We start from the raw sequence: 26160 nt of genomic DNA on the forward strand, positions 1-26160 counted from the left end.
TAGGTTTACAGATGCTGGCAGAAACACAAGACTCATGGGAAGTCTTTGTTCTCCTGTGAGAAGACTTGGACACAAAGAACCCTACTCCTTACAAACAGCCAGCAGCATGCTTCTACCTGTGGCCGCTGCCCCTCAGAATCCACAAGGACAGCATGGAGGGACCAGGGTGGACGCTGTGCACACAGAGGTTCTGCATCACAGCTGAAGAGCCCCCAGCTTGGAAAACCCCAATCTTCTATAATGGGCAGCAAGCCCATCTGACCTTTGCCCCAAAGGAAGACATATTACTATCGTGCACAGTAAGCAAGCCTGTCTTCTGCTCCAGAAGGAGACACCCTCTCCGCCTGCTAAGACTAGTCACTGTATAACAAAGGCAGCCAAGGCCTCTGCTTACAAGATGGACAGAAATGCAAAATACCATGAAAAATAACATTCTGACACTCATAACCACTCTACAAGGTAAGGTTCACCTGCCAGATATTTTGCAAGTGAGGAAAGTGAGGCTCAGAACCTTAGTGACTTACTCAAGGTCACAGGTCTTTTTTAAGGTCACAGGTCTTAAGAGACAAAATTCAAACCCAGCTTTGATTTCAAAGCTTAAGCTATTTCTGTCATTTTAATGCCTCTCATGTCTTATCTTGCCTGGCCCAAGCCCTTCACCCTCTCCTTTACCAGGAAATAAACCACAAGCTCTTAGCTTAGCAAGCAAGTCCTTCTGTCACCTGGTCTCCACTTTCCTTTCTACCTCATCTATAGACACTCCCTGCCCTGTATTTCTGAAACAGTAATGAAAACCTATACTACACCCTTTCGCACTGCTGGGTCCCTGCAACCCCTGCCTCGTTAGACCTGATGCCTCTGAAACTGTATTTGTCTCTGAGCTTCTCTGCACTTGGCACACTACTGGAACTGTATATGTTTGCTGCACTGCGCTGATTGATAGTGATTTGATCAAATCAGTAAGAAAGAGTAACAAAATGGTAAAAAAAAAAAAAAAAAAAGAAACTCATACAAAAAAGAGACTAGATCTCCTTGAAAGTGAAAGTCACTTAGTCGTATCTGACTCTTTGTGACCCCATGGATTGTAGTCCACCAGGAATTCTCCAGACAAGAATACTGGAGTGGGTTGCCATTTCCTTCTCCAGGGGATCTTCCCAACCCAGGGATCAAACCCAGGTCTCCCGCATTGCAGGCAGACTCTTTACCAACTGAGCTACCAGGGAAATCAGATCTCCTTATCAACCAACATTTATCAAGCAAAAGCCAGTGAGGGACATCAAAAGTGTAAGATAGGTCTCTACCCTTAAAATGCTTCCATTCAAGATAATGAAGAGTAAAAGTGTTCTAGTAAGGCCTTTTTCACAGGAGTGGCCAAGATAACGTGGGCAGGGAGTTTTAAGAACAGCTAAAAAGGGAGGACTTCCCTCTTGGTCCAGTGGTTAAGACTCAACGCTTCCATTGCAGAGGGCACGGTTTTAATCCCTGGTCAGGGAACTAAGATCCCAAATGCCTTGTGGCATGCCCCCCCCCCCCCCCCCCAAAAACCAGCTAAAAGGTCAAAAAAGGTATTTAGAGGGATTAGAATGTGAAGATGGGACAGAACTTAAATGGTAAGAGCTCAGAAGTGGAAAAACAAAGCATAAAGTTCTTTCTGCTAGACTGAAGATCACACAGGAGAACCTAAGTGGGGCTGGAACAGAGCTGTGAGGAGTTCTGAATTCCAGACCAGAGCGGTTCGCAATGGGAAACATGAGGATTCCGAAGAGGGCAGTGATGAGGTGAGAGAACTGTTTTAAGATGAGGCACCTGGTGCCCTGCAGGAGTGGCTTAAAGATGGATGATGCAAAGTGGAGGAATAACCAAGGGTGTTACTGCGCTAGCCCTGGCAGAGTTTTTATCATGCAATGGGGAGCAGAGAAGCAGGAAGGTTAACAAAAATCTAGATGCCAGATACAAAGTAGGAAGATCCAGCACATGTTCTTACTTCTTGGTTGAGTGTGAGCAGTGGAAGGGAAGAAGCTGTGAATGGGAGAGGGAAGGACAAAAACCCCACCAACAAAACACAAGATTAAAAAAACAAAAAATCAGGTCCCTAGAAGAAAATAAATATCCAAAAACAACTAGCAGAGAAGGGAACATAGCGTAGAAAAGATGAGCTCAGTTTTAGACACAGGGACCATAATTCCATGGACCAGAAAAGCCACCTTTGGTATTTTGAGCTTGATTTTACTTCTCTTGAAAATCTATAAAAATGAAGAGCATCCTACTCATCTTATTAACTGTGCACCAACATCTGGGGGTTAAAGTATCCTGTATCAGTAGCTGAACATTCTGGAATTAACTATAATCAGATTGGTATGTAAGTACAAATTGATTAGCTAAAATACAGTATTAACCAGAAATACAGAATCTCCTTTTATTTTTTGGCTGCACTGGGTCTTTGGTGTGGCACATGGACTCCGTGGTGCCAACTACATGTGGTGCACGTAGTGGCAGCATGCAGGTTTAGCTGTCCTGAGGCACGCAGGATCTTAGTTCCTCAACCAGGGACCCAACCCTCATGCCCTGCAATGGAAGGCAGATTCTTAACCACTGGACCACTGAGAAAGTTCCCAGCATGCTTTTAATATTAAGGCTTAGGGTATGTAAACATGCATGATCATACGACAAGGATGTTTTGAGCATAAGTAGAACTGTTCTTCAAAGGAAAGAGCATCTGGATGTCTTCCTGATGATGCTTTACTTTCTTTTTTTTTTTTGATGCTTTACTTTCTATAGATTATGTCCCTCACTTCTAGTCTGGCAAAAGATATCAGTGGGAAATCATCACAAAATAATTCTTTGAACTCTGCTGGGTAAATCTGTGTGTTTAATTTTGCATCTATAGGACACATTTTCCACATTAATAACATGTTTACGGGAAGCAACAGAATGCCTCTGGCTCTGTTTTCCCATGTGGTATTTGTATGGATTCCTGCTTTCACTCGCTCTAGAATTTTACCAAGAATCATACCTAAGTGGACCCTATGAGGAAGTTAACTAAATCTGTAATCTCTGACTTTACCTCATCTTTCCTTCCTTGTAAGGCACAGCACCCGAGGGTCTCCCTTTTTATAAATCCTGAGGGACACAAGTCCACTCAAAGATTTGGAAATCAGGCATATATCCCAACCCATTAGATAGATGATAGAGATATTAATATTGGTAACAATGTAGATTAAAAGTTGCATTTAAGAGATGCTGAACTTACTTTTTTTTTCCTGGAGAGTCTGAGGCAAGAAAAGGACCCTGAAGTCTCACTGACTTATTCTGCAAGTTGCCCAATCAGAAGAATGCAGCATTAATCACACTAGAGAAGTAAAGAATCTCATGAGGCCATCGTGACATGAGTCAGTATGGCCATCGTCAAAAAGTCTACCAACAATGCATGCTGGAGAGGATATGGATAAAAGGGAATCCTCTTAACACTGTTGGTAGGAATGCAAAGTGATACAGCCACTACGGAAAGCAGTATGGAGATTCCTTAAAAACTAAGAATGAAACTATCATACGACCCAGCAATCCCACTACTGGGTGTATGCCCTAAGGAAACCAGAATTGAAAAAGATACATGTACCCCAGTGTTCATTGCAGCACTATTTACAATAGCTAGGACATGGAAGCAACCTAGATGTCCATTGACAGATGAATGGATAAGGAAGTTGTGGTACATATACACAATGGAATATTACTCAGCTATAAAAAGAATGCATTTGAGTCAGTTCTAATGAGGTGGATGAACCTAGAGCCTATTATACAGAGTGAAGTAAGTCAGAAAGAGAAAGACAAATATTGTATATTAACACATATATATGGAATCTAGAAAGATGGATTTACTGACAATCCTACATGCAGGGCAGCAAAGGAGACACAAACATAAAGAACAGACTTTTGGACTCAGTGGGAGAAGAAAGCGGGGTGATTGGAGAGAATAGCACTGAATCATATCCATTACTCTAAGTACAGTGGATAGCCCCTGGTAATTTGATGTATGACACAGAGAACCCAAAACCAGCGCTCTATGGCCTAATGGGGTGGGAGGGGAGGGAGGTGTGGGCTTTCAAAAGGGAGGGGCCGCGTGTATACCTCACAAGGATTCACGTTGATGTATGGCGAAAACCATCATTCAGTTCAGTTCAGTTCAGTCGCTCAGTCGTGTCCAACTCTTTGCGACCCCATGAATGGCAGCACGCCAGGCCTCTCTGTCCATCACCAACTCCCGGAGTTTACTCAAAAATAATATCCTCTAATTATCATTTAATTAGAGGATAATATATATATCCTTTATATATCCATAATATCCTCTAATTATCCTCTAATTAAAAAAATAAAAACAGAGCACCATGAGATAGGACCAGCAGAGATTGAATAAGCATTCCTACCGACACTGTGGTGTCAGTCCCCTCTGGCTGGAAACTCCAGGAGACTGAGGTCAGCGTGCCAGTTGTGTTAGTAGACTTGAACTTGCATGTCAGCTTCCCTTGTGTCCCATTTGCCACGAAGATTTCTTTTGGTGTATACACCTCCAAGGCTGATACACCATATGTCACTGCAGAGAGAGGAACAAGGAAAGTTTAGGAGTAGGATTTAGCATGAATACCACTGTGCATATTTTTCTGAGGACAAAGAAAAGATAAAAGAACATTACAAACTGTATATAGTAATACACCACCACTGTATATTAGAGTCTTGAATTTTTGTTTTTTAGTAAGAAGACATTTTTACTAGTTCAGTTCTACCTAGTATGTATGTTTTCTTTTGAATGAACAGACTTTTAATTTTCAGAGCAGTTTGAGGTTTGCAGAGAGTAGGTAGTTCCAGGGACTTCCCTGGCGGTCCAGAGGTTAAGACTCTGAGATTCATGCAAAAAAAAAAAAGAGCAGCGAGTTCCCATATATTCCCTCTTGCTTCCCCCAAGTTCCAGTTTTCTCTATTGTTAACACTTTGCATTAGTGTATCACTAACATCCAGAATATTCTATAGCTGGAATCATATTGTTAATGTAGCCTTTTCAGATTAGCTTCTCTCATTTAAGCTTCCTTCATATCATTTCATGACATGATAGATCACTTCATTTTATTGCTGAACAACATCCTTTGTGCTTCAGTTTATCAGTTCATCTACTGAAGGACATCTCATCACGCTTCTCTGATGCTCTGTTTTTAATGATGTGGAGGCCAGATTTTTAATTCTTTAAATGGTTCTTATATTCACCTCCTACATTTCAATTTATATCAGGTTGATCTTTTCTCATCTTCCATATTTAAACCAATTTAAACTGTTCTAGGTAAGAGATCACTTTATTTTAAAGCCATGTTCATTATTTAACACACGCTTTTCCTATATTTAAGGGGGAAAAACGCATACCATATCTTGTGTTCATTAATGAAATCTTACCCAGAGAACATGTGTACTCAAGAAATAATAACCACACCGGGTCACATATTCCTCGACTCATTGAATTCTTCAGTTAGCCTAAGACCAGGAAGTAGTCATCAAAATGTCTATCATTTCAAGATAGACAATCAGAGGCAACTGCGGGAATTATTAAAGGACTGTTGCTAAGACAAAATAATCTTCACCCAAAAAGAAACTCTTTCATGGACTAAATGAAGATTGGAAAGAAACTAATCTGGCCTAAAAGTGGAAACAGAACTAATGCAGAAAAGAGTAAAAACACACATTTTCAAAATAAGATATTTTTTGAAGAAGTACTTGGGAGAGAATCCCTATCTACAGTGTTCCAATTATTCTTAGACTGTAACAGATGAGTAGAATAAGGAAGGGTATTGTCACACAGGACTGATGGTCATTTTCAGAATTTTTTCTTCCTGAGGTCTTTATGACTCCAGGCCAAGAAGAGCCAGAGTACTCCCCCATTCCCCCAAACTATCTTCCAAATGTTTATTCTCAGGAGACAATGGGCACTTTTGGCCATTCTTCTAAATAAACTGATAGCCACACTGAATCAAGTAGATTTTTTTCTGCTAAAGAGGGTGGATTATTATTATAGAGAACAAGCGATTATTATTCGTGGTCCAAACCTCAAAACAAGACCTTCTTTTAAGCAAGAAGCAAACAAAAGGCACCCGTTGCTTCTGTGGGCAGCAGGGGAGTGGCCCCGGGCGCGGGAGCTCAAAGCGAAGCAGAGCTGAGGCTGGGCGCTGCGACTGCCCCCGGGAAGCAGCGCTGGTTCCTGGCCCTGGTTTACTCTGGGGGACTCTGCCTAGCTTTCTCCACTGTGACGAGCACTGCGAGGAAAATAACAGTCTTTAAAATCAATAAATAAGTTTCTCAACGATTTTCCCAAACAAGATCCCTGCTACAACGTCTAGTTGCAAGAACTGTTACCCTGAGAAGTTATCTAAAGATGGAACTAGGTCAAGTGCCCAAGTTTACAGTCATGTAAGACCAAAAAGACCAACCAAATCCCTAAATGGGTTTTTAGACAGTCTATTTAAGATAGACAATTATGCCAAAACTGGTTAAAAAACAAGTGGCTTTTAAAAACAACGTATCATCACTCTGGCTAATTTGGACATGTAGTTTTTAGAGTCAGGAAAATCAATTCCAAATCCAACCAATCAGCTTGTTGCAGAAAAATAAAATAACTTCATACATAGCTAGTTAACCTCCTCTTATCCCTGACCCTCTTTCTCTTACTCCTTTTGTAATTCTTGGAGATTCCACTAGTCATAGGAAGAAATTTCCAAAACCCTGGTCTTTTTATCTTCTTCTTTTTTTAAAAATTTATTTATTTTAGTTGGAGGCTAATTACTTTACAATATTGTAGTGGTTTTTGCCATACATTGATATGAATCCGCCATGGGCTTACTCTTTATCTTCTTTTTTCCAATAATCTTGTCCTCAGACTTATCCCAGCTACTAGTTCCCGTAATCATAGCCTAGATGGGGCTTCTCATCGTGGCACTACTGACAATCAGGCCACATTAGTCTTTGTTGTGGATGGAGGCTCTCCTGTTCATGGATGTTTAGCAGCATCCCTGACCTCTACTAGGTGTCTGAAGTGGCTTCTCCCCTTCTAGTTGTGACAACCAACAATGTCTTCAGACAACCACAGATTTCCCCTATACAGGGGTAAATTGCTCCTGGTTGAGAACTGCTGCCCCAGATCCTATCATCAATACCAGTGCCCCCTCCACAATCTTATTTGAGGCTCTCTACCCTCTGACTGACCACCCCTGATCTTTCCAGAACATTTCCTCCAAAACCCTGCTTTTATTGAATCCTTCAGCCACATTAAAACCCAGAATCCATCAGTTCTGCAACCGTTTTACAGTCTCATCCATTCTGCATCTCTAGTAGGGCAGCTGATCACAGACAGAAAAAGCACACGATCCCACTGACTGGGCTTCCCCTTAAATCCATGACCACTAACTTCAAACAAGACCCTTGATGGTGCCAAGCAATCCTCCCACACCCCCCTCTCCGTCAAGGACCCACTTTCCTAAATGACTATTTTATACCTTCTCTTCTTTAACCTCAACGGTGGACTCCCCCTGCCTCTGCCCGGCTAATGACCGTGCTTCCTGTTTCCGTGAGAAAACAGAGTCGGAAGAGAACTTCGCTGGGTCCCCAGCCATATCCTACCCTCCGTCTGCATTTGTGGCCTGTCCTTCCTCTGCAGGAAATGTGTACCCGTCTCCACTGTGCCTCATCTTCTCTCAGCCACCTAGAGACACTAGTCTAGCAACTCTCACTTTTTCTCCTGAATTTTTCATTCTCTAGAGTTACTGTCATCAGCCATAGAACTATATACATTTATATAAATTTATTATTCTATATACACTATATACTTTAGCGAAAAAAAATCTTGACCCTGCATTGCCCCCAGGTAAGATCTTTTTGCCCTCCTTTAAACTACAAATCTTAAAATAATTGTCCACAGTCACTGTGCCCAGCCTCCCTCTTCCCATTTTCTCTTGAATAAACCCTGTTCAGGCTTTCATCCCCAGCACTCCACTAAAACGGTTCTTGTTAAGAAATCCAGTGACTTCCATGTGGCTAAACTGACAGTTAATTCTCAAATCTCATCTTATTGACTGAACTACATTAGATACAGTTGATCACTCTCTCCTTGGAACAATTTTTTTTCCCCAATTTGGTATCAGTATCTCATCCCTTTTGATTCTCTCATCTCATTAGCTCCTCCTTTTCTAGTCCCCTGACCTCTGTATGCTAGACACTCCCAGACCATCCCTCTGAACTTTTAAAAATTGTTTTACTTTGGCTGCACCGGGTCTTTGCGGCAGTGCAAGGGGGCTTCTGCTATTGCGGAGCTCGGGGTGAGAACACACGAGCTCAGCGGTTGCAGCACGCGGGCTTAGCTGCCCTGGGACATGTGGATCTGCAGTTCCCGTCCAGGGGTCGGCCCCGTGTCCCCTGCGCTGAAAGCTGGGTTCTTAACCGCTGGACCACCAGGGAAGTCCCTCACCCCTCTGACCTCTTGTCCAGTCATTCTCTTGGTGACCTCATCCAGTTTCAGGGCTTTAAATATCTCTTAAATGCCGATGACTCCCGTACACACACACACACACACACACACACACATATGCAAGTATTAACCCAACGATGTCACTTGAATCTAACTTGCATCTTAAATTTAACAGTGTAAAGATGATACCCACCTCTAAATCTGCCCTCCACTTTAGTAAGTGACAGCTCCAGCCTTCCAGTGGCTGAGGTCAAAACTCTGGACACCTTTCTTTCTCACAATTTACCTCTAAACCATCACAAAACGTGTCTCCACTAAAAATATATCCAGAAATGGATCTCTGCATGCTCTTCCAGTGCTACCATCTCGGTCCATTCCACCATCATCTTTCACTTGGGTTATTTCTGTGACTTCCTAAGCTGGCTCTCTCTTCCACCCTCAGCCACTTAACTGCAGCCAATACATGGAGGGTCAGAGAGAAATTGACCCCTCTGATCTTATCACTCTACACAACACGCTCCAAGGACTCCCCACATCAGCCAGGATCAGGTCTGAGCACTCACAGTGGCTCATGAGCCCAGTGTAAGCTAACCCCAGCCACCTCTCAGATTTCATCTCATCTCCTGCACTTCCCCCCAAACATGCTGAGCAGTCACCCCATCGCCTTGCCTTGCCTCTGCCGGCGATGAGCCCCCAGGACAGAGAATGGTACGGATGAGGAGACAGGAAGTCATGATGCATGAGAATGAAGAAGGGCAACCAGCCCAAAGAACTGCTATGAATAAGGTACTCTGCACAGCTGATCTCAGGGAGAAGTGTCAGCAGAGATTTACACTGCGTGTGGTTACAAGCACATCAAAGAATCCCAGAGTGCTTACAGCAGTTTCTGATCAGCTCTGATGAACCTGTTAGAAAGTTTCTCCTGTGTGGGGAAAGAGAAAGGAAAACATAGGTCTCCTTCTCAGACTGCATTCCATGTAGCCCAAGCCAGGGAGGAATTCACTGGATTCTCAAACAATTGGAAATGGTTTGCTTTGTCCAGCCTTTTTTTTTTTTTAAGTGACTAGGAGTATTATGGAAGTACATAGTAAAATTATTCATAGAAAAGAGTTTTAAGGGGCTAGTTAAAATGGCTAAAGAATGCAAATATAAAGAACACTGAAATGTAGAGAAACTATTGTTCTAATCCACATCATCCCATGTCACTGCAGACTCCCAGTCTGAATAAGATATTACATAGGTATTTTTTAGGCCTCAGATTTACGATTATGGTATAGTGGCAAAAATCATTGTGAAAAGTATTAAAACTATGGTTTAAAAACTCATCGATAGGGGGAAAGGTCTCCTGCTGACTGCTGGAAAAACCAATTGCCTCAGGAATAAAAACATAGAAATGAAATGAAATAAAAAGATTAAGTAATATGCACATGTTTTTACAACTGGCCAACTTTCTACTCTGGGTTACATATTAACTTACAGATAAACTTCAGAATGGAAACCAGAGCTGTTCTGACGTGCTCTAGGAAATAAATTTCTAAATGAACTGCTGCTGCTGCTTATTCACTTCAGCTGTGCCTCCAGGCTCCTCTGTCCATGGGATTCTCCAGGCAAGAGTGCTGCAGTGGGCTGCCATGCCCTCCTCCAGGGGATCTTCCCAACACGGACTGAATCGGGGTCTCCTGCACTGCAGGCAGATTCTTTTCCACTCAGCCACCAGGGAAGCCCTCTAAATGAACTATGTTGCCCCAAAGCATCACTCAGCAGTGGAGCGATAGTGATCTTCAAAAATATCTTTTCAAATTGAAAACACCTGCAAAATCATTTGACAATGACCAAGCTGTGAAATCAACTTGCTAAGGGTCATTTCTACAGTAGTCAAATACGATACCCCAAACTTGATATTCTCCCATTTTGGATGGAAACTTGAGCAGTTTAGGGGGGAAGGGGGGCACAAACACAGAATACAAACAACATCCATCACAGCCACAAAGAAAAAAAGCAAATTCAAGAATGTTTGCTCAAAGAGCTATTCCTGATATGATCTATTTCAAATGATTGAAGTAATACAATGTCAATCATGCCTCCCAACTAACATCAATATGCCCTTTAACACCAGTAAACTCTGGTGTTACTGATACCACAAAATCATTTTAAATGCACCGGAGTAGCATTACTACGAACTAACGGCCTGGTTTAAAATAACAATGTTTTCCCTGTTATTGTTGAACAATTCCTTGTCATATTAATGCTGGGTCCAAGGGCAGTACCCTGGCTTGTAAAAACTTTACCCTTTTAACAAACCCTGTTAAGGTTTCCCGTGAAATTGAAAGGCTTTTGTTTTGACATTTTTTTTTTTAAAGCACTGTGATGTTACCAGTATATTTTCCTCTTTAAAAGAGTACAATCAAGCAATCTATTCAAACGGCTTTATTTCTTGTTTGCTGTTGGTCCACAGTGATAGTCTGCTACTGTTGCTGCTAAGTCGCTTCAGTCGTGTCCGACTCTGTGCGACCCCATAGACAGCAGCCCAGCAGGCTCACCAGGCACAAGCATAAAGATGACCTTTTAAAACATAGTAAAAGAGAGGGACAAGACAGAACACTGAACACAGAATTCAGACTAGTGGTCCTGACTCTAACAGGGTGGCCAGGGCAGGATGCGTGCAGCCACACTATCGGTCGTATTTCTTAGGCTAGGTAGCGAGGACATGGGAGCTGGGCTTTGTTTGTTTGGCCGCACTGTGCAGGGCGTGTGGGATATTAGTTCCTAACCCAGGGATTGAACCCCTGCCCCTGTAGTGGATGCTCTTAACCACTGGATCACCAGGGAAGTCCCCACGGGAGCTTGTTTTTAATGTGTACTCTGAAAAGCGTATCCACATGCATGTGCACATGCGCGTGCATGCGCACACACACATTCTTTCTTTAGTATATATTTTATTTTTCATAATAAAAACTGTCTATCTTTAAAGAGAGAAAGGAAGATATCAGTAGGTATTGAGAGACCTCCTTATTTACTCCCACACGCTCCGGTGAAAGCATCCAGCTCATGGCACTCTCCCGGTGTGGCGTGACTCCCAGGGTGGATGAAGGGGAGTCAGTGGACCATGTGTGTCGGCAGAAGCAAGGCCGGGGCCAAGTCAGAGGCCTCCGAGGCCAGCGGGGGCGGCTTTCTGCCATGCATCACGGCTATTCTGGGTCTGCCTCAGCTTGATGGCACAAAGTGAGGAGAGGCTACAAAAATATCCTCTATTCAAGGAGCCCTAAGTATTAATAAGTTGAGCTCTTGGTCAGGAACATGGAGTTATACCTCAGGCCACAATCTAAACACAAGTGACTTCCTCCCCATGTCTGCCCCCCAGGCCTCACTCACCCTGCGCCCTTTTACATCCTGCCTTTCCCAGCAAGGCGCCCCTCACCCTCCACGGGAGCGGCCAGCTGCCCGGAACCAGGGCGGGGCCGCCTTGGAGCGCTCCACTGTCTGTCTGAACCGTGAGGGGGAAAATGAATGAATGAAAGAAAGAAATGAATCAAAGAGGCCAAACTCAACTCATTTGAGCTCAGCCATAAAAAATTATACTTGCTTCACAAACAATGGCTTCAGCATAATGCCCAACACAAAACTGCAGAGATTCCTCAGGGTCAAGTTTGGAGGCTGACATCATCCTAGAGGAAGCATAGACAGACAGGTTTCCTCCAAGAGTCACCTTCCTACTTAGATGAGAAAAGCCCAAAGGCATCTCATCTTTTTAAATGTTCAATTAAAAAAAAAAAAAAGGTTATGTACTATTGCTAACACACAGGATTACCAGATTCCTCCGAGTTGATTCCTCCCACTCATGATTGATGGCTAACTGGCCACATCTCTACCCTTAACCTTTTTACACCAACAAAGACCTTTCTGTTTCTCAAATGAGAGATTCAAAAGGTCCTGAATCAGACCAGTCACTGCACTGATCATTTGACTCCTTAAAGCCCTGGCATTTCTTGCGTGCCCTCCACTATGTATGCACTGTTCATCTTTCTTTCCTGCTCCGGCTTTCCTTCTTTCAATCAACCATTATTCTTTCAACCACGCTGGGGTTGGCTTCTGCCCTTAGTGGACTGACAGTTGCGTGGAGACAAATGAACAAACATCTATAGTACAGTGGCAGAGGCACCAGGCCTGGCTGTGGGGATGTACCCAGAATGGCTTAGAGACAGAGTGGTTTCCACTCAAGTCCAAAGTCTCCAATCCAGCAGTCAACACAAACGCCACAGTTGTAGTCAACCTGAATTGTATCATCTGTGTCCAAACATTTGTCCAAAATTGTCAAAACATTTCTCAGTTTTTAGCAAGAAAATGAAAATAAGATACTTTGGGGAAGAAATCAGATCATTTTACTTCTGACAGAGTATAGTGGACTAAATGCTCAGCATAAAAAACACGTTGTAAGCTCTGGAGGCATATCCATGGATAACAGAATTACACTCTCACATGCTTTGTATTTCCCAAGTGCTGAAACGGCAAAAGACCAAGCAAAAGGCCACTGTACTGTAAATCTATATTTCCAAACTCTCAAGTTCATATTATTAGAAGGCTTACAGTATATTAGAAGATATTTGAGCCAAAATGTAATCAAAGCCAGAAAAGCCTAATACAAAATATTATAAGGACAGCAAAACAAAAGATGGTAAAGTATGTGCCTATAATTGATTACAAGAAGGATATTCCTGTCTCCAAAATAGGACAAAAAGAAAAAGAGCAATAGCAAACCACCACTTAAGTGTTTACTATGGGTTAAACATTATCAAACTATGGTACATTCATTATTTCCCAACATCACTGTTGAATATTATCTGTTGGATGGAAGCTCAGAGAGGCAAAAAAACTTGCCCAAGTGACTTATTCAGCAACTGTGGAACCCTCCGATCCAAAGCCTAGCTCTGTTCACTACGCTGTTTATCAACCTTTAACAAAGTCTTAATATTATTCAAACAAACATTTTTCAACAAACATTATTCAAACAAACAAACATGGGGAACCCCATACACAATGAAGATAGAGGTAGTTTCTATACACAAGTCAGACAAGAAATACTCAAAACTTACTATATACATTTATCCAAACCCACAGAATGTACAATACCAAGAGTGAAGAACACCAAGAATGTAAATGATGGACTTGGACTGATTATGGCGTGTCGATGCAGGTTCACCCATTGTAATAAATGTACCACCCTGGTGGGGGTGTTGATAATGAGGAAGGCTACGCACATGTGGAAAGCAGAAGGAATATGGGCATACGGCTATGTGCTCAGCTGTGTCCGACTCTTTGCGACCCCATGTGCCTACCAGGCTCTTCTGTCTGTGGAATTTTCTAGGCAAGAATACTGGATTGGGCTGTCATTTCCTCCTCCAGGGGATCTTGCCAACTCAGGGATCAAACCCACGTCTCCTGCCCTGGCAGGCGGGTTATTTACCACTGAGCCACCTGGGAAGCCAGTATATGGCGATACAACCTCAATTTTTCTGTGAAAAATAAAGTCTATTTAAAAAATACTGATGCCCATGCCCTGCCCCTACTCCCAGGGATTTTGATTTAATTAGTATTTGTGGCCTAGGTATCAAGATTTTTAAAATGCCCTCAGGGGCTTCCCTGGTGGCTGTGGCTCAGATGGTAAAGAAGCTGCCTGCAATGCAGGAGACCCAGGTTCACCCCTGGGATGGGAAGATCCCCTGGAGAAGGAAATGACAACCCACTTCAGTACACTCGCCTGGAAAATTCCATGGACAGAGGAGCCTGGTGGGCTACAGTCCGTAGCGTCACAGAGAGTCAGATATGACTTAGCAACTAACACACACACGGTGATTCTAAACTTGTAACCACTCTCCCATACACCAATGAGATGTTGGACTCTACTTATGATACTATAATAAAATAAAGACTATGCCTGAAGCAGATGAGCCAAGCCTTGCCTGGCATTTAATTGAAAGTAGGCAGAAACACATTAGTGTACATGCGTGGATTTGAAGCTTTCAAAAGATGTGGCAATGCTCTACTACACTGTTAAATGAACACTCACAAGTTTAAATGTATACATAGAAATTACAAAAACCTGCCTTATTCTGAAGAATGCATGGCAGTATCCAAAGTCCCCAAATTATGTGTATAATTTACTGTCTGACATGCTACTCCTTATTATTATTTTAATTGTTAAGAACATACTTTAGAGGACTTCCCTGGTGGTTCAATGGCTAAGATTTTGCACTCCCAATGCAGGGGGCCAGGGTTGATCCCTGGTCAGGGAACTAGACCCCACATGCTGCAACTAAGACTCAGAACAGCCAAATAAATCAACAAAATAATTATTCTATAATATTTATATATGCACACATATATATGTGTATGTGTGTGTGTGTATATGTTGTGCTAAGCTGCTTCAGTCATATCTGACTCTCTGCGACCCTATGGACTGCAGACAGTCAGGCTCCTCTGTCCATGGGGTTCTCCAGTCAAGAATACTGGAGTGGGTTGCCACACTCTCCTCCAGGGGATCTTCCTGACCCAGGGATTGAACCCACACCTCTTATGTCTCCTCTATTGGCAGGCAGGTTCTTTATCACTAGCGCCTTCTAGGAAGTCCTAGAACCACCAGGGAAACCCATACACATATATATATATATACACACACATACATACACAAACACACTTCAGAAACAAATGAAATGTACATCAAACATTTGGAAATTCTAAAGTACTGTTCCTGAAATCCCCTAGAAGTCTGTTGATGAGAGCTTGAAACCACACTTATCTGCTTGGTTTTTGAGAAATTTTTGAGAAATTCAGGTTTCAGTGTATAAAACCAGGGTCTACTGCCATAGCAACCTGAAGCTGGACAAGCAAACTAACCACATTTTTGTTTGTTTTGTAAACTTTAAGCTTTTTATTTTGTATTGGGGCACACCTGATTAACAATGTTTAACAGTTGTTAACAAGTTAATAATAATTTCAGGTGAACAGAGAAGGGAGGGACCCATACATATACACGTATCCATTCTCCCCTGAAACTCCCCTCCTATCCAGGCTGGCACATAACATTGAGCAGAGTTCCATGTGCTATACAATAGGTCCTTGTTGGTTATCCATTTTGAATATAGCAGTGTGTACATGACCTTCCCAAACTCCCTAACTATCCCTTGCCCAGCAACTATAAGTTCATTTTCTAAGCAGACCAACCACATTTTAACTACACAGGGGGAAATGAATTAAATGAGGGAGGAAATATTCAACCTTTATAGGACCACAGGTATGTATTGAAAGAGCTGATCTTCTACCTGGTGATTCTTTGGGCAGGTTCTGATATAAACGCAAATTTGCCCATGCTAATTTTTAATTTAAAAGCCAGTTTAAAAGCTCCCGTATTTGCTTCCTCCTTCTCCTGCTTTATATTTGGTGAGGGCGATTGCTGGTGAGCTGTGTCAGCCTGTTCTTGCTTCCTTCAGCATGCCCTGCAGCGGGCACATTTCTGGGCACCATTGGGGATGAGGCCACCTCTGAAATCCTACAGAATCCTGACTCCGCCTAAACAGGACTTCAGGAAAAATCTCCCTGATTTGACTACCTCTTGCCCCCACTACTCAATATTTCTTGCATGTCCCTCCACAACTGCAGTCTATTGAAACTGCACTTTCTGAAAGTGCTTTCAGAAAGCCAAAGCTTTCTGATACTTAGTCCTGCAATTGTCTTGAATTTCACTATGACTCAAGACTCTGAAAGAAGGAACCTCATCTTATTTGGCCTGTGTGTGCCCAACACCGGAGACAATTCCTGGTGGTCACAAAGTTCTCAAGGAACATTTAAGGAGTAAACTTAACAGTTTACTGGTAACAGTTGCATTTTTAGGATTCCTATAATGTGAAGCTTTGGTTAATGAAATGTATAAGTACCTTTGAAAAAAGAAAGAAAGAAACCAAGTTGCCCTAAAATGGAAATCTAATTCCACTCAAACTCTCTGGCTCTTAGAAAAATCTGGCAAAACAGTCCAGATTAATTAGTACCAATTTACAACTCCCAAAAGAGTTCAAGTATAAATGCTTACCCTTGGACAGAAGTAAAATACAAGACAAGAATGAAAATACAAACCCTCTTTCCTGTTGAGATGCAGGCTTTGTTAAAATAAAACAAAGACAGTAACATCAATTAAATGACTTATTATAGCAAATAAGTGCTAGGTTCTGTGGGGATGCAGTCTCATTAAATACTAGGCACATATACAAATACACAAGAATGTATACAGCAAATATTAGATGCATACAACATGCAGCGTCAGAGCACAAGGGAGGACACAAAGAGCCCCCCAAACAAGGCTTACGGGCTACCCAATCTGTATTTTATTTCCTGTTTATACCACCTTATTGTCCCTAGAAAAGTTCCTATAAAGCATCTCCCTAAGGTAGCAAATAGACCACATGTAGTTAAGTAAAGTTGAAGTTTGAGAAATGAAGAAGTCAGGGAGTATTTTAGGGAAAATATATTAGAATTTTATCTGGAATGTTGAGAAGAATCAAAACAGATAGGAAAAGCACTTTGCAGAGACAGAAAAGCACGAGACACTGTTTCCAAACGGATTGTGTAGATTAGTTTGGCTAGGGTAGAAGAAAATGTTATAGCTGAAAGGGGACTTCCCTGGAAGCACAGTGGAAAAGAACCTGCCTGCCAACGCAGGGGACACAAGTTCGATTCCTGGTCTGGGAAGATTCCACATGCCTCAGAGCAACTAAGACTGGGTGCCAGACTACTGAGCCCACACTTCAGAGCCTGAGCTCTGCAACAAGCCACAGCAAGGAGGCCTGAGCACCACAGCTAGAGAGGAGCCTCCACTCAGCACAGCCAGAGAAAGCCCTTGTACAGCAACGGAGAGCCAGAGCAACCAGAAATAAAGAGAATTATTAAAAAAATCATAAAGTTGAAAGGGTGAGCTGAGAAGCTGGAACCTCATCCTGTGAGCAAATGGGCAACAATGCATATTTTTAAGTTGGGCAATAAGGTAAAAGTGGGCTTCTTGGCAGAGATGTGGCAGAGATGTGAAGAAACACAGAAAAATGAAGGAAAGGAAAGGCATTTAGAATATTTTCTCAAACAATTTTTGTTTTGTTCATTCTTCCCCCAACACTGGACAAAGTAGAAAAACTTCTGGGGCTGACTCCTCTAAATCTTTCAAAAGCAACAATACTACTAAGAAACCAAATTATTTTTATATTTATTAACCTACAAATTGACTTTAGATATGTAAAGGATATTTTTAAAAACTAAGAATTGTACATATATAATTTCTTTGAAGTTATTAATATTAATAAAATAAAAATTAATTGAAAAAATTATTAATAGTAAGGAATTCTACATAATCATTGGAGAAGGAAATGGCAACCCACTCCAGTACTCTTGCCTGGAAAATTCCGTGGACAGAGGTGCCTGCTAAGGCACTTCGGTTGTGCCGTGACCCCATGGACTGTAGCCCACCAGGCTCCTCTGTCCATGGCCTTCTCCAGGCAGGAATACTCGAGTGGGTTGCCACGCCCTCCTCAGGTCCTTAGTCTTTACAAAATACACATTAAAGTGTTTAAGGATAAAGGTGGCACCCCCACCCTCCACAGTATTAAAGGATAAAGCACCAACATTTCTGCTGTTTTTACATAGTTGAAAGATACACATACAAGGATTAAGAAAATATAATAAAATGTTAACATTTGAGAAATCTGGTTGAACAGCACATGGTATTCTTTGCATTCTTTCATTACTTTTCTGTAAGTCTAAAATTATGTCAAAATAAAGATGAAAAATAAATATTATTTTATTGAAATTTTGGCTAACTCTTTGGTAACTCAGGACTTGTGTGGACATCAAGAACACTATAATTTAGTGTTACCCTCTGGGACCACTCAGATATGTAGGACTATTTGCCTCTATCCAGTTGCCTCCAGTCATGATTATTTTTGAACTTTTGTGCGTTAAAATTAAAAAATGTTCTTACAATTATCATTCCAATCAAGTAATCACTTGTCAGTACTGCTGACTGCAGTTTGCCTTCAGTATACCCTACTCCACCTCCTAATCAACTGCTCTAATCTATTACAGGCTTGGAAATTCATCTAGTTCCTATTTATTTTACAGATGAAAAGACTCTAGTCCAGAAAGGGTAAGTGACTTACTGAAGGTACCCATTATCATCAAGAACAGAAAAAAGATTTGAACACTTCCAAAATACTTTTTGTGACATCATGCTAATTTGATTGGAGCATAAAATAAGAGGAAATTGTCCCTTAATAAAGCACTGTGTTATACTGAGATCAGACTTGTGGTTGCCAAGCGGGAAAGAGAGGGATGGACTGGGAATTTGGGGTTGGTAGATGCAAACTATTACATTTAGAATGGATAAACAAGGTCCTACTGTATAGCACAGGGAACTATATCCAATCTCATGGGATAAAAAAAGAATGAATATATGTGTAAACCTGAGTCACTATTGTACAGCAGAGATTGGCACAACATTGTAAATCAACTTTTCTTAAATAAACATTTTTTTAATTAAAAAATAAAAGGAACTGTGTTACACGTAAGGCTCAGGAACTATAAGGAGTGGGCTTTATCATATTAGCTGTCTCTTGGCCTTTTTGCTTACCTTCAAATGGCCAGATAAGCCTTTGCAGATTATCAAAGTGTTGAGTGCATTTCAAGATGTCCCCCAAACTTCTTCTTTATTTAAAAAAAGAGACCCACATGTTTCAAAATCTCCAGATATTCTATTGCTTACTGAGTGGCTGGCTGAATTGCCCAAAGCTTAGATTATTACCCACCTATATTCATATACACAAGAGACAACAATGCCACAGAACAGCAAAAGGCGGACACTTGCTACTAAGTCTGTAAACAAATACAGTTTAACATGCGTAACAAAATGTTAGAACACTTTGTTCCTCCAAAAGTATTTTTACAGATATTTTCTGATAACTGAAAGAATCTTCTGCCTCCTGACTTACTATAAACATCTAATGGAGTGAAAGCTCTTGAAATAATTTCTTGGGATCATTCCCCTCAGAGGACTGGCATTTACTCAAAGACTTCTGAACGGTAAGAACTGCTTAGAACAACAAAGTCTGTCAAATATGAGGAAGCTAGTATGAAATGTTTCAAGCCACATTTTGAAATAATTTCCAAACCCAAATGTTTATATAAATGTCCATCAATGGGGGGATTGTTTAAATAAATTTAATAAATCTATATAGGAAAATACCCTGATATCATAAGAATGAGGAAGTTCTTTACAGCTGATATGAAATGATCTCCAAGACATATTGAGAAAAAAGCAAAAGGTAGACACACCATATACAAAAATTAACTCAAATTGTATCACTCACTTGAAATAAGAACTAAAACTATAAGACAACATAGTTTTTAGTTATGATAAAAGTATGAGTGACAAAAGAAAAATAGGTAAATTGGACTTATAATTAAAAATCTTTGTGCCCCAGAGGTATAAAGAAAGTCAACCCACAGGATGGGAGAAAATAGTTTCAAATAAATTATTTGTTGAGGGACTTATATTTAAAATATACAAGTAATCCTTACAATTCAATAATAAAAAGACAAACTAATTAAAAGATGAGCAAAGAACTTGAATAGGTATTTCTCCAAAAGAAGACATAATACACATGACCAGTAAGCAAATGAAAAGATTCTCAAACATTACTAATAATTAGGGAAAGGCAAATGAAACCACAATGTGATACACAATGCAATGATCTTCGATTTTTGAATGTTGAGTTTTAAGCCAGCTTTTTCACTCTCCTCCTTCACCTTCATCAAGAGGCTCTTTAGTTCTTCTTCGCTTTCACCATTAGGGTGGTGTTATCTGCATATCTGAGGATATTGATATTTCTCCCAGCAATCTTACTTCAGCTTGAGCTTCATCCAGTCTGGCATTTTGCATGATGTACTATGCAAATAAGTTAAATAAGCAGTGACAATACACAGCCTTGACGAACTCCTTTCCCAATTTGGAACCAGTTCGTTCTTCCATGTCAGGTTCTAACTGTTGCTTTTTGACCTGCTTCTCAGGAGGCAGGTAAGGTGAGAGATGGTATTCCCACCTCTTCAAGAGTTTTCCAGTTTGTTGTGATCCACAGTCAAAGGCTTTAGCGTAGTCAATGAAGCAGGTGTCGATGTTTTTCTGGAATTCCCTTGCTTTTTCTATGATCCAACGGATGCTGGCAATTTGATCTGTGGTTCCTCTGCCTTTTCTAAATCCAGCTTGTATATCTGAAGTTCTCAGTTCACATACTGTTGATTACTGTGGCTATTCAAAAACACTATAACAAGTACCGATAGGGATGTGGAGAAACTAGAACTCTACATTGCTGGGAATGCAGACAGTGGGAATGCAAAGCAGTGCAGCCCTTTGGAAAACAAGCCTGAAGTTCCTCAAATGGTTAAACATGGGGTTACCACGCCCATCAACTGATGAATGGACAGTGTGGCACATCCATACAATGGAATATTTTTCAGCCATAAAAAGAAACAAAATATTGATATATGCTATATCATGGATGCACCTTGAAAACAGCTAAGTGAAAGCTGAATACAAAAGGCCCCACAGTGTGTGAGTCATTTACACAAAATTTCCAGAATATGCAAACCCATAGAGACAGGAAGTAGACCGGTGGGGGCTGGGGAACAGAGGGGGATGGGGAGTGACCACTAATGAATACAGGGTTTTATTACGGGGGTAACGAGTACTGTAAAACTGGATAGTAGTGATGGCTGTCCTATTCTGTGAATCATTAAAAAAAAAAACACTGAATTCTATGCTCTTAAAGGGTGAATTTCATAGTATGCAAACAGTATCTCAGTGAAGTTGTTGTTTAAAAAAAAAAAAGAAGTTGTTGAACAATGTGTATGGAATGCTACTGCTTACAGATTTACTCACATTTCCATAATACATTGCTGGAAAGATACAATGTTAGAAAACTAACACTGGCCTCCTCAGCGAGGGAACTGGAGATATAGGAAGATGATGTAGGAATATTTTCCATTATGTATTCTTTTTAAACTTCTGAACTATGTCAATATAGTGCTATTCAAAATTTTTGATTAGAAATAAAACAGAACTGGAAAATGTTTTTAATAGACTGGTTCCTTCCTTTGGCTTGACAATACAAAGCTGTGTGCAAAACAATACTCTCAGGTGCTGTAGATGGTAATAAGTTACTAAAATTAGCCTTAAGTAACAGAAAAATCAGTAGTTTCCTTTTCTATACTGTTTAATTCTGGGTCCTTTAATTTTTCCCTTTTGGTATTCTACTGCTTTGTATCTCAGTGGCTCTTTGATGAAGTAATTTTCTGTACCTCTCTTACTTGAAAAGAAACCCAAACTTAAATTTCTCCAACTTCAGATCAAATTCCAGAAAAGCAAGATATGTATTTTTTTAAATACATATATTTTATCGAAGTAAAGCTGACTCATAGTGTTTCAGATGCATAGCAAGGTGATTCAGTTACACACACACACATATTGTTTTTCAGATTATTTTCCCTTATAAGTTATTACAAGGTATTAACTATAGTTCTCTGTGCTATCCAGTAAATCTTTGTTGCCTGTTGCATATCTATTTTTTTAAATTAGAAACTAGCATTCTATTCATACTAAGCCAAACAAGTAGAGTCAAAATGTCATAAAGTTTTTAGTTAGGCAACAAATCATAAGTTTTCTGATGATATACATATATTACACATACTATTTATATATATGTATACAAAAGCTTTTCTACACTTGATAAAGGCTTGAGAAAGAACATCAAAAAAAGAAGAGATGGAGAAATTGGAAAACATAAACTAAATGAAATGGGAGCACTGAATATGAAATAGAAAAAGTGAAACAAACCAGACAGTGCAGTTGTTCTTCAATACAGCTGCTCACTAGCAACACAGCTGGAGCACTGGAGAAAAAAGGCAGTATCTGGGCATTTTGTTTTTCAAAAAGTTCCAAGATAATTCTGATATGCATCTGGATTTTAAAAAGTGATTACAGGTTTTTTCTATTAAATGGTAGTTTTTATGATATAGATTGTCAGGAAGCATTTAACAAGAGGCTTCCTGTGTGCTGTTCTGGATCTGTCAGGAACCCTCTGGCCCTTACTGATTCCTGAATATTCAGGAATTAAGAGGAGAGGCACGCCTTTCCCGGGGCTGAGGAATCCAGGCATTTCTCATTACAGTGATAAGTACCCTCTTCCTTATTATGAGCCAAATGGTAAAAGATGATTGTTTGCAACTCTCTCTCTTTGATAGGGATCATCTTATGTTTTGTAAGTCTGGAATTTTAATCTTTATCTTTGCTGAGAATAACTACCTTGTAAGACAGTATATATGCCCACGCCATGTTGATTAAAACACCTTTGCTCCATCAGAGCTTTGGTCCCCGTGTCTTTCTTTCTTTCTATTCTCTTCTTTCTCTCTCTCTCTCTATTTCTGGCTAATTCCTTGGAGTGCAGAGGCCTGCTGAGCTCACTTTCTTGCCCGGGCTTCTAAGCCCCTCTCGAGAAGGCGCACTGCGCCTTCACCCACTCGAGAGGGCGCCTGGTGCCTACCTGCAGCATCGTGAGCCCTAAGAATAGGACTCTATTGGCTTTCCGTGTAAACAAGCGCTATCAGCCTCTTTCTCTCTCTTACTTTCTTATCGTCGACTCCGGACCACCAGGTTCCGGTCCATTAAAGGACCAACAATAGATTTCTATGATTTTTCTGTTAACCAATCATGATTCAATGGTATTAAGTGAGTAATAGTTAATCATAATCACATAATTACAATGGTAAAAGATGTTTACCAGTTTTCACTGGCTATCTGAATCAATAGCCAGACAAAAAATAAAAGATAATTACAATTGCAAGCCATAATGGAAACATGATTAACCTAAAAATATAAAATAATTACATACAGTTTGAGGGGTCAAGCAGAGTGATGTGATTAAGTGGAAATGCATGCACGCACATGTTTTCATCTGCCCAACCAGTCTATGTTTTTTGGTTGGTGCCTTTAATCTGTTTACATTTAAGGTAGCTATTTTCTTTTTTGGGATCTAGAAGGTCTTGTAGGTCTTCTTAGAACCGTTCAACTTCAGCTTCTTCAGCATTACTGGTTGGGGCATAGACTTGGATTACAGTGATATTGAATGGTTTGTCTTGGAAATGAACAGAGATCATTGTGTCATTTTTGAGACTGCATCCAAGTACTGCATTTCGGACTCTTGTTGACTATGATGGCTACTCCATTTCTTTCAAGGGATTCTTGCCCACAGTAGTAGACATAATGGTCATCTGAGTTAAATTCACCCATTCCATGTCCATTTTAGTTCACTGATTCCTAAAATGTCGATGTTCACTCTTGCCATCTCCTGTTTGACCACTTCCAATTTGCCTTGATTCATGGACTTAACATTCCAGGTTCCTATGCAATATTGCTCTTTACAGCATTGGACTTTACTTCCATCACCAGTCACATCCACAGTTCAGTTCAGTCACTCAGTCGTGTCCGACTCTTTGCAACCCCATGAACCACAGCACACCAGGCCTCCCTGTCCATCACCAACTCCCAGAGTCCACCCAAACCCATGTCCATTGAGTCGGTGATGCCATCCAACCATCTCATGTTGTCGTCCCCTTCTCCTTCTGCCCTCAATCTTTCCCAGCATCAGGGTCTTTTCAAATGAGTCACCTCTTTGCATCAGGTGGCCAAAGTACTGGAGTTTCTGCTTCAACATCAGTCCTTCTAATGAACACCCAGGACTGATTTCCTTTAGGATGGACTGGTTGGATCTCCTTGCAGTCCAAGGGACTCTCAAGAGTCTTCTCTAACACCACAGTTCAAAAGCATCAATTCTTCTGTGCTCAGCTTTCTTTATAGTCCAACTCTCACATCCATACATGACCACCAGAAAAACCATAGCCTTGACTAGACGGACCTTTGTTGGCAATGTCTCTGCTTTTTAATATGCTGTCTAGGTTGGTCATATCTTTCCTTCCAAGGAGTAAGCATCTTTTAATTTCATGGCTGCAGTCACCATCTGCAGTGATTTTGGAGCCCAGAAAAGTAAAGTAAGTTTTTGCTTTGGCGCTGTCTCTTCATTCTTTCTGGAGTTATTACTCCATTGACCTCCAGTAGCATATTGGGCACCTACCAACCTGGGGAGTTCTTTCAGTGTCCTATCTTTTTGCCTTTTGATACTGTTCTTGGGTTCTCAAGGCAAGAATACTGAAGTGGTTTGCTATTCCCTTCTCCAGTGGACCATGTTTTGTCAGAACTCTCCACCATGACCTGTCCATCTTGGGTGGCCCTACATGGACATGGCTCATAGTTTCATTGAGTTAGACAAGGCTGTGGTCCATGTGATCAGATTGGTTAGTTTTCTGTGATTGTGGTTTTCATTCTGTCTGCCCTCTGATGGAGAAGGATAAGAGGCTTATGGAAGCTTTCTGATGGGAGAGACTGACTGAGGGGGAAACTGGATCTTGTTCTGATGAGGTAAATCTTTAGTCCAATTTTATGTGTTCCCTCCCTGTTATTTGACCTAAGGCCAAACTATGGTGGAGGTAATGAAGATAATGGTTCAGTTCAGTTTGGTCGCTCGGTCATGTCCAACTCTTTGCAACCCCATGGACTGCAGCATGCCAGGCCTCTCTGTCCATCACCAACTCCTGGAGTTTACTCAAACTCAAGTCCATCAAGTCGGTGATGCCATCCAACCATCTCATTCTCTATCATCCCCTTCTCCTCCCGCATTCAATCTTTCCCAGCATCAGGGGCTTTTCCAATGAGTCAGTTTTCAGCTATTATCTCTTCAAATATTTTCTCAGGTCCTTTCTCTCTCTCTTCTTCTGGGATCCCTGTAATGCAAATGCTAGTGTGTTTAATGTCCCACAGGTCTCTTAAGTTGTCTTCATTTTTTTTCATTCTTTTTTCTATATTCTGTTCTGTGGCAGTGATTTCCACCATTCTGTCCTCCAGGTCATTTATCTGTTCTTCTGCCTCAGTTATTCTGCTATTGATTCCTTCTAGTGTATTATTCATCTCTGTTTGTTTGTTCTTTAGTTCTTGTAAAGTGAAAGTCGTCAGCCGTGTCTGACTCTTGTGACCCATGGACTGCAGCCTGCCAGGCTCCTCTGTCCATGGAATTTTCCAGGCAAGAATACTGGAGTGATTGCCATTTCCTACTCCAGGGGATCTTCCCGACCCAGGGATCAAACCCGAGTCTCTTACATCTCCTGCATTGGCAGGTGGGTTCTTTACCACTAGCAAGACCTAGGAAGCCTGCTGACTTAGTTCTTGTAGGTCTTTGGTAAATATTTGTGCATCTTCACCATTGTTTTCCCAAGGTCCTGGATCATCTTCACTATCATTATTCTGAATTCTTTTTCTGGAAGGTTGTCTATCTCCACTTCATTTAGTTGTTTTTCTGGGGTTTTATCTTGTCCCTTCATCTGGGACATAACTTTCTGCTTTTTCATTGTGATTAACTTTCTGTAATGGGTTTCTGTTCTAGCTGTTGTGGGATTGTTGTTCTTCTTGCTTCTCTTGTCTGCACTCTGATGGAGGAGATTAAGAGGTCTGTGTAAGCTTCCTGATGAGAGGGACT

The 26160-nt window shown here is 41.0% G+C and overlaps 1 protein-coding gene across 1 annotated transcript in view; it reads right to left on the bottom strand.

Moving 5' to 3' along the window:
• Positions 1 to 26160, bottom strand: part of MPZL1 (myelin protein zero like 1) — a 78796-nt gene that overhangs the window by 22103 nt on the left and 30533 nt on the right. Inside the window, exon 2 of the mRNA XM_070462742.1 lies at positions 4422 to 4588. Within this exon, the coding sequence (XP_070318843.1) occupies positions 4422 to 4588 (167 nt within the window). The remainder of the gene's footprint in view (positions 1 to 4421; positions 4589 to 26160) is intronic.

Source organism: Odocoileus virginianus, unplaced genomic scaffold (assembly GCF_023699985.2).
Source record: "Odocoileus virginianus isolate 20LAN1187 ecotype Illinois unplaced genomic scaffold, Ovbor_1.2 Unplaced_Scaffold_12, whole genome shotgun sequence".
NCBI lineage: Eukaryota > Metazoa > Chordata > Mammalia > Artiodactyla > Cervidae > Odocoileus > Odocoileus virginianus.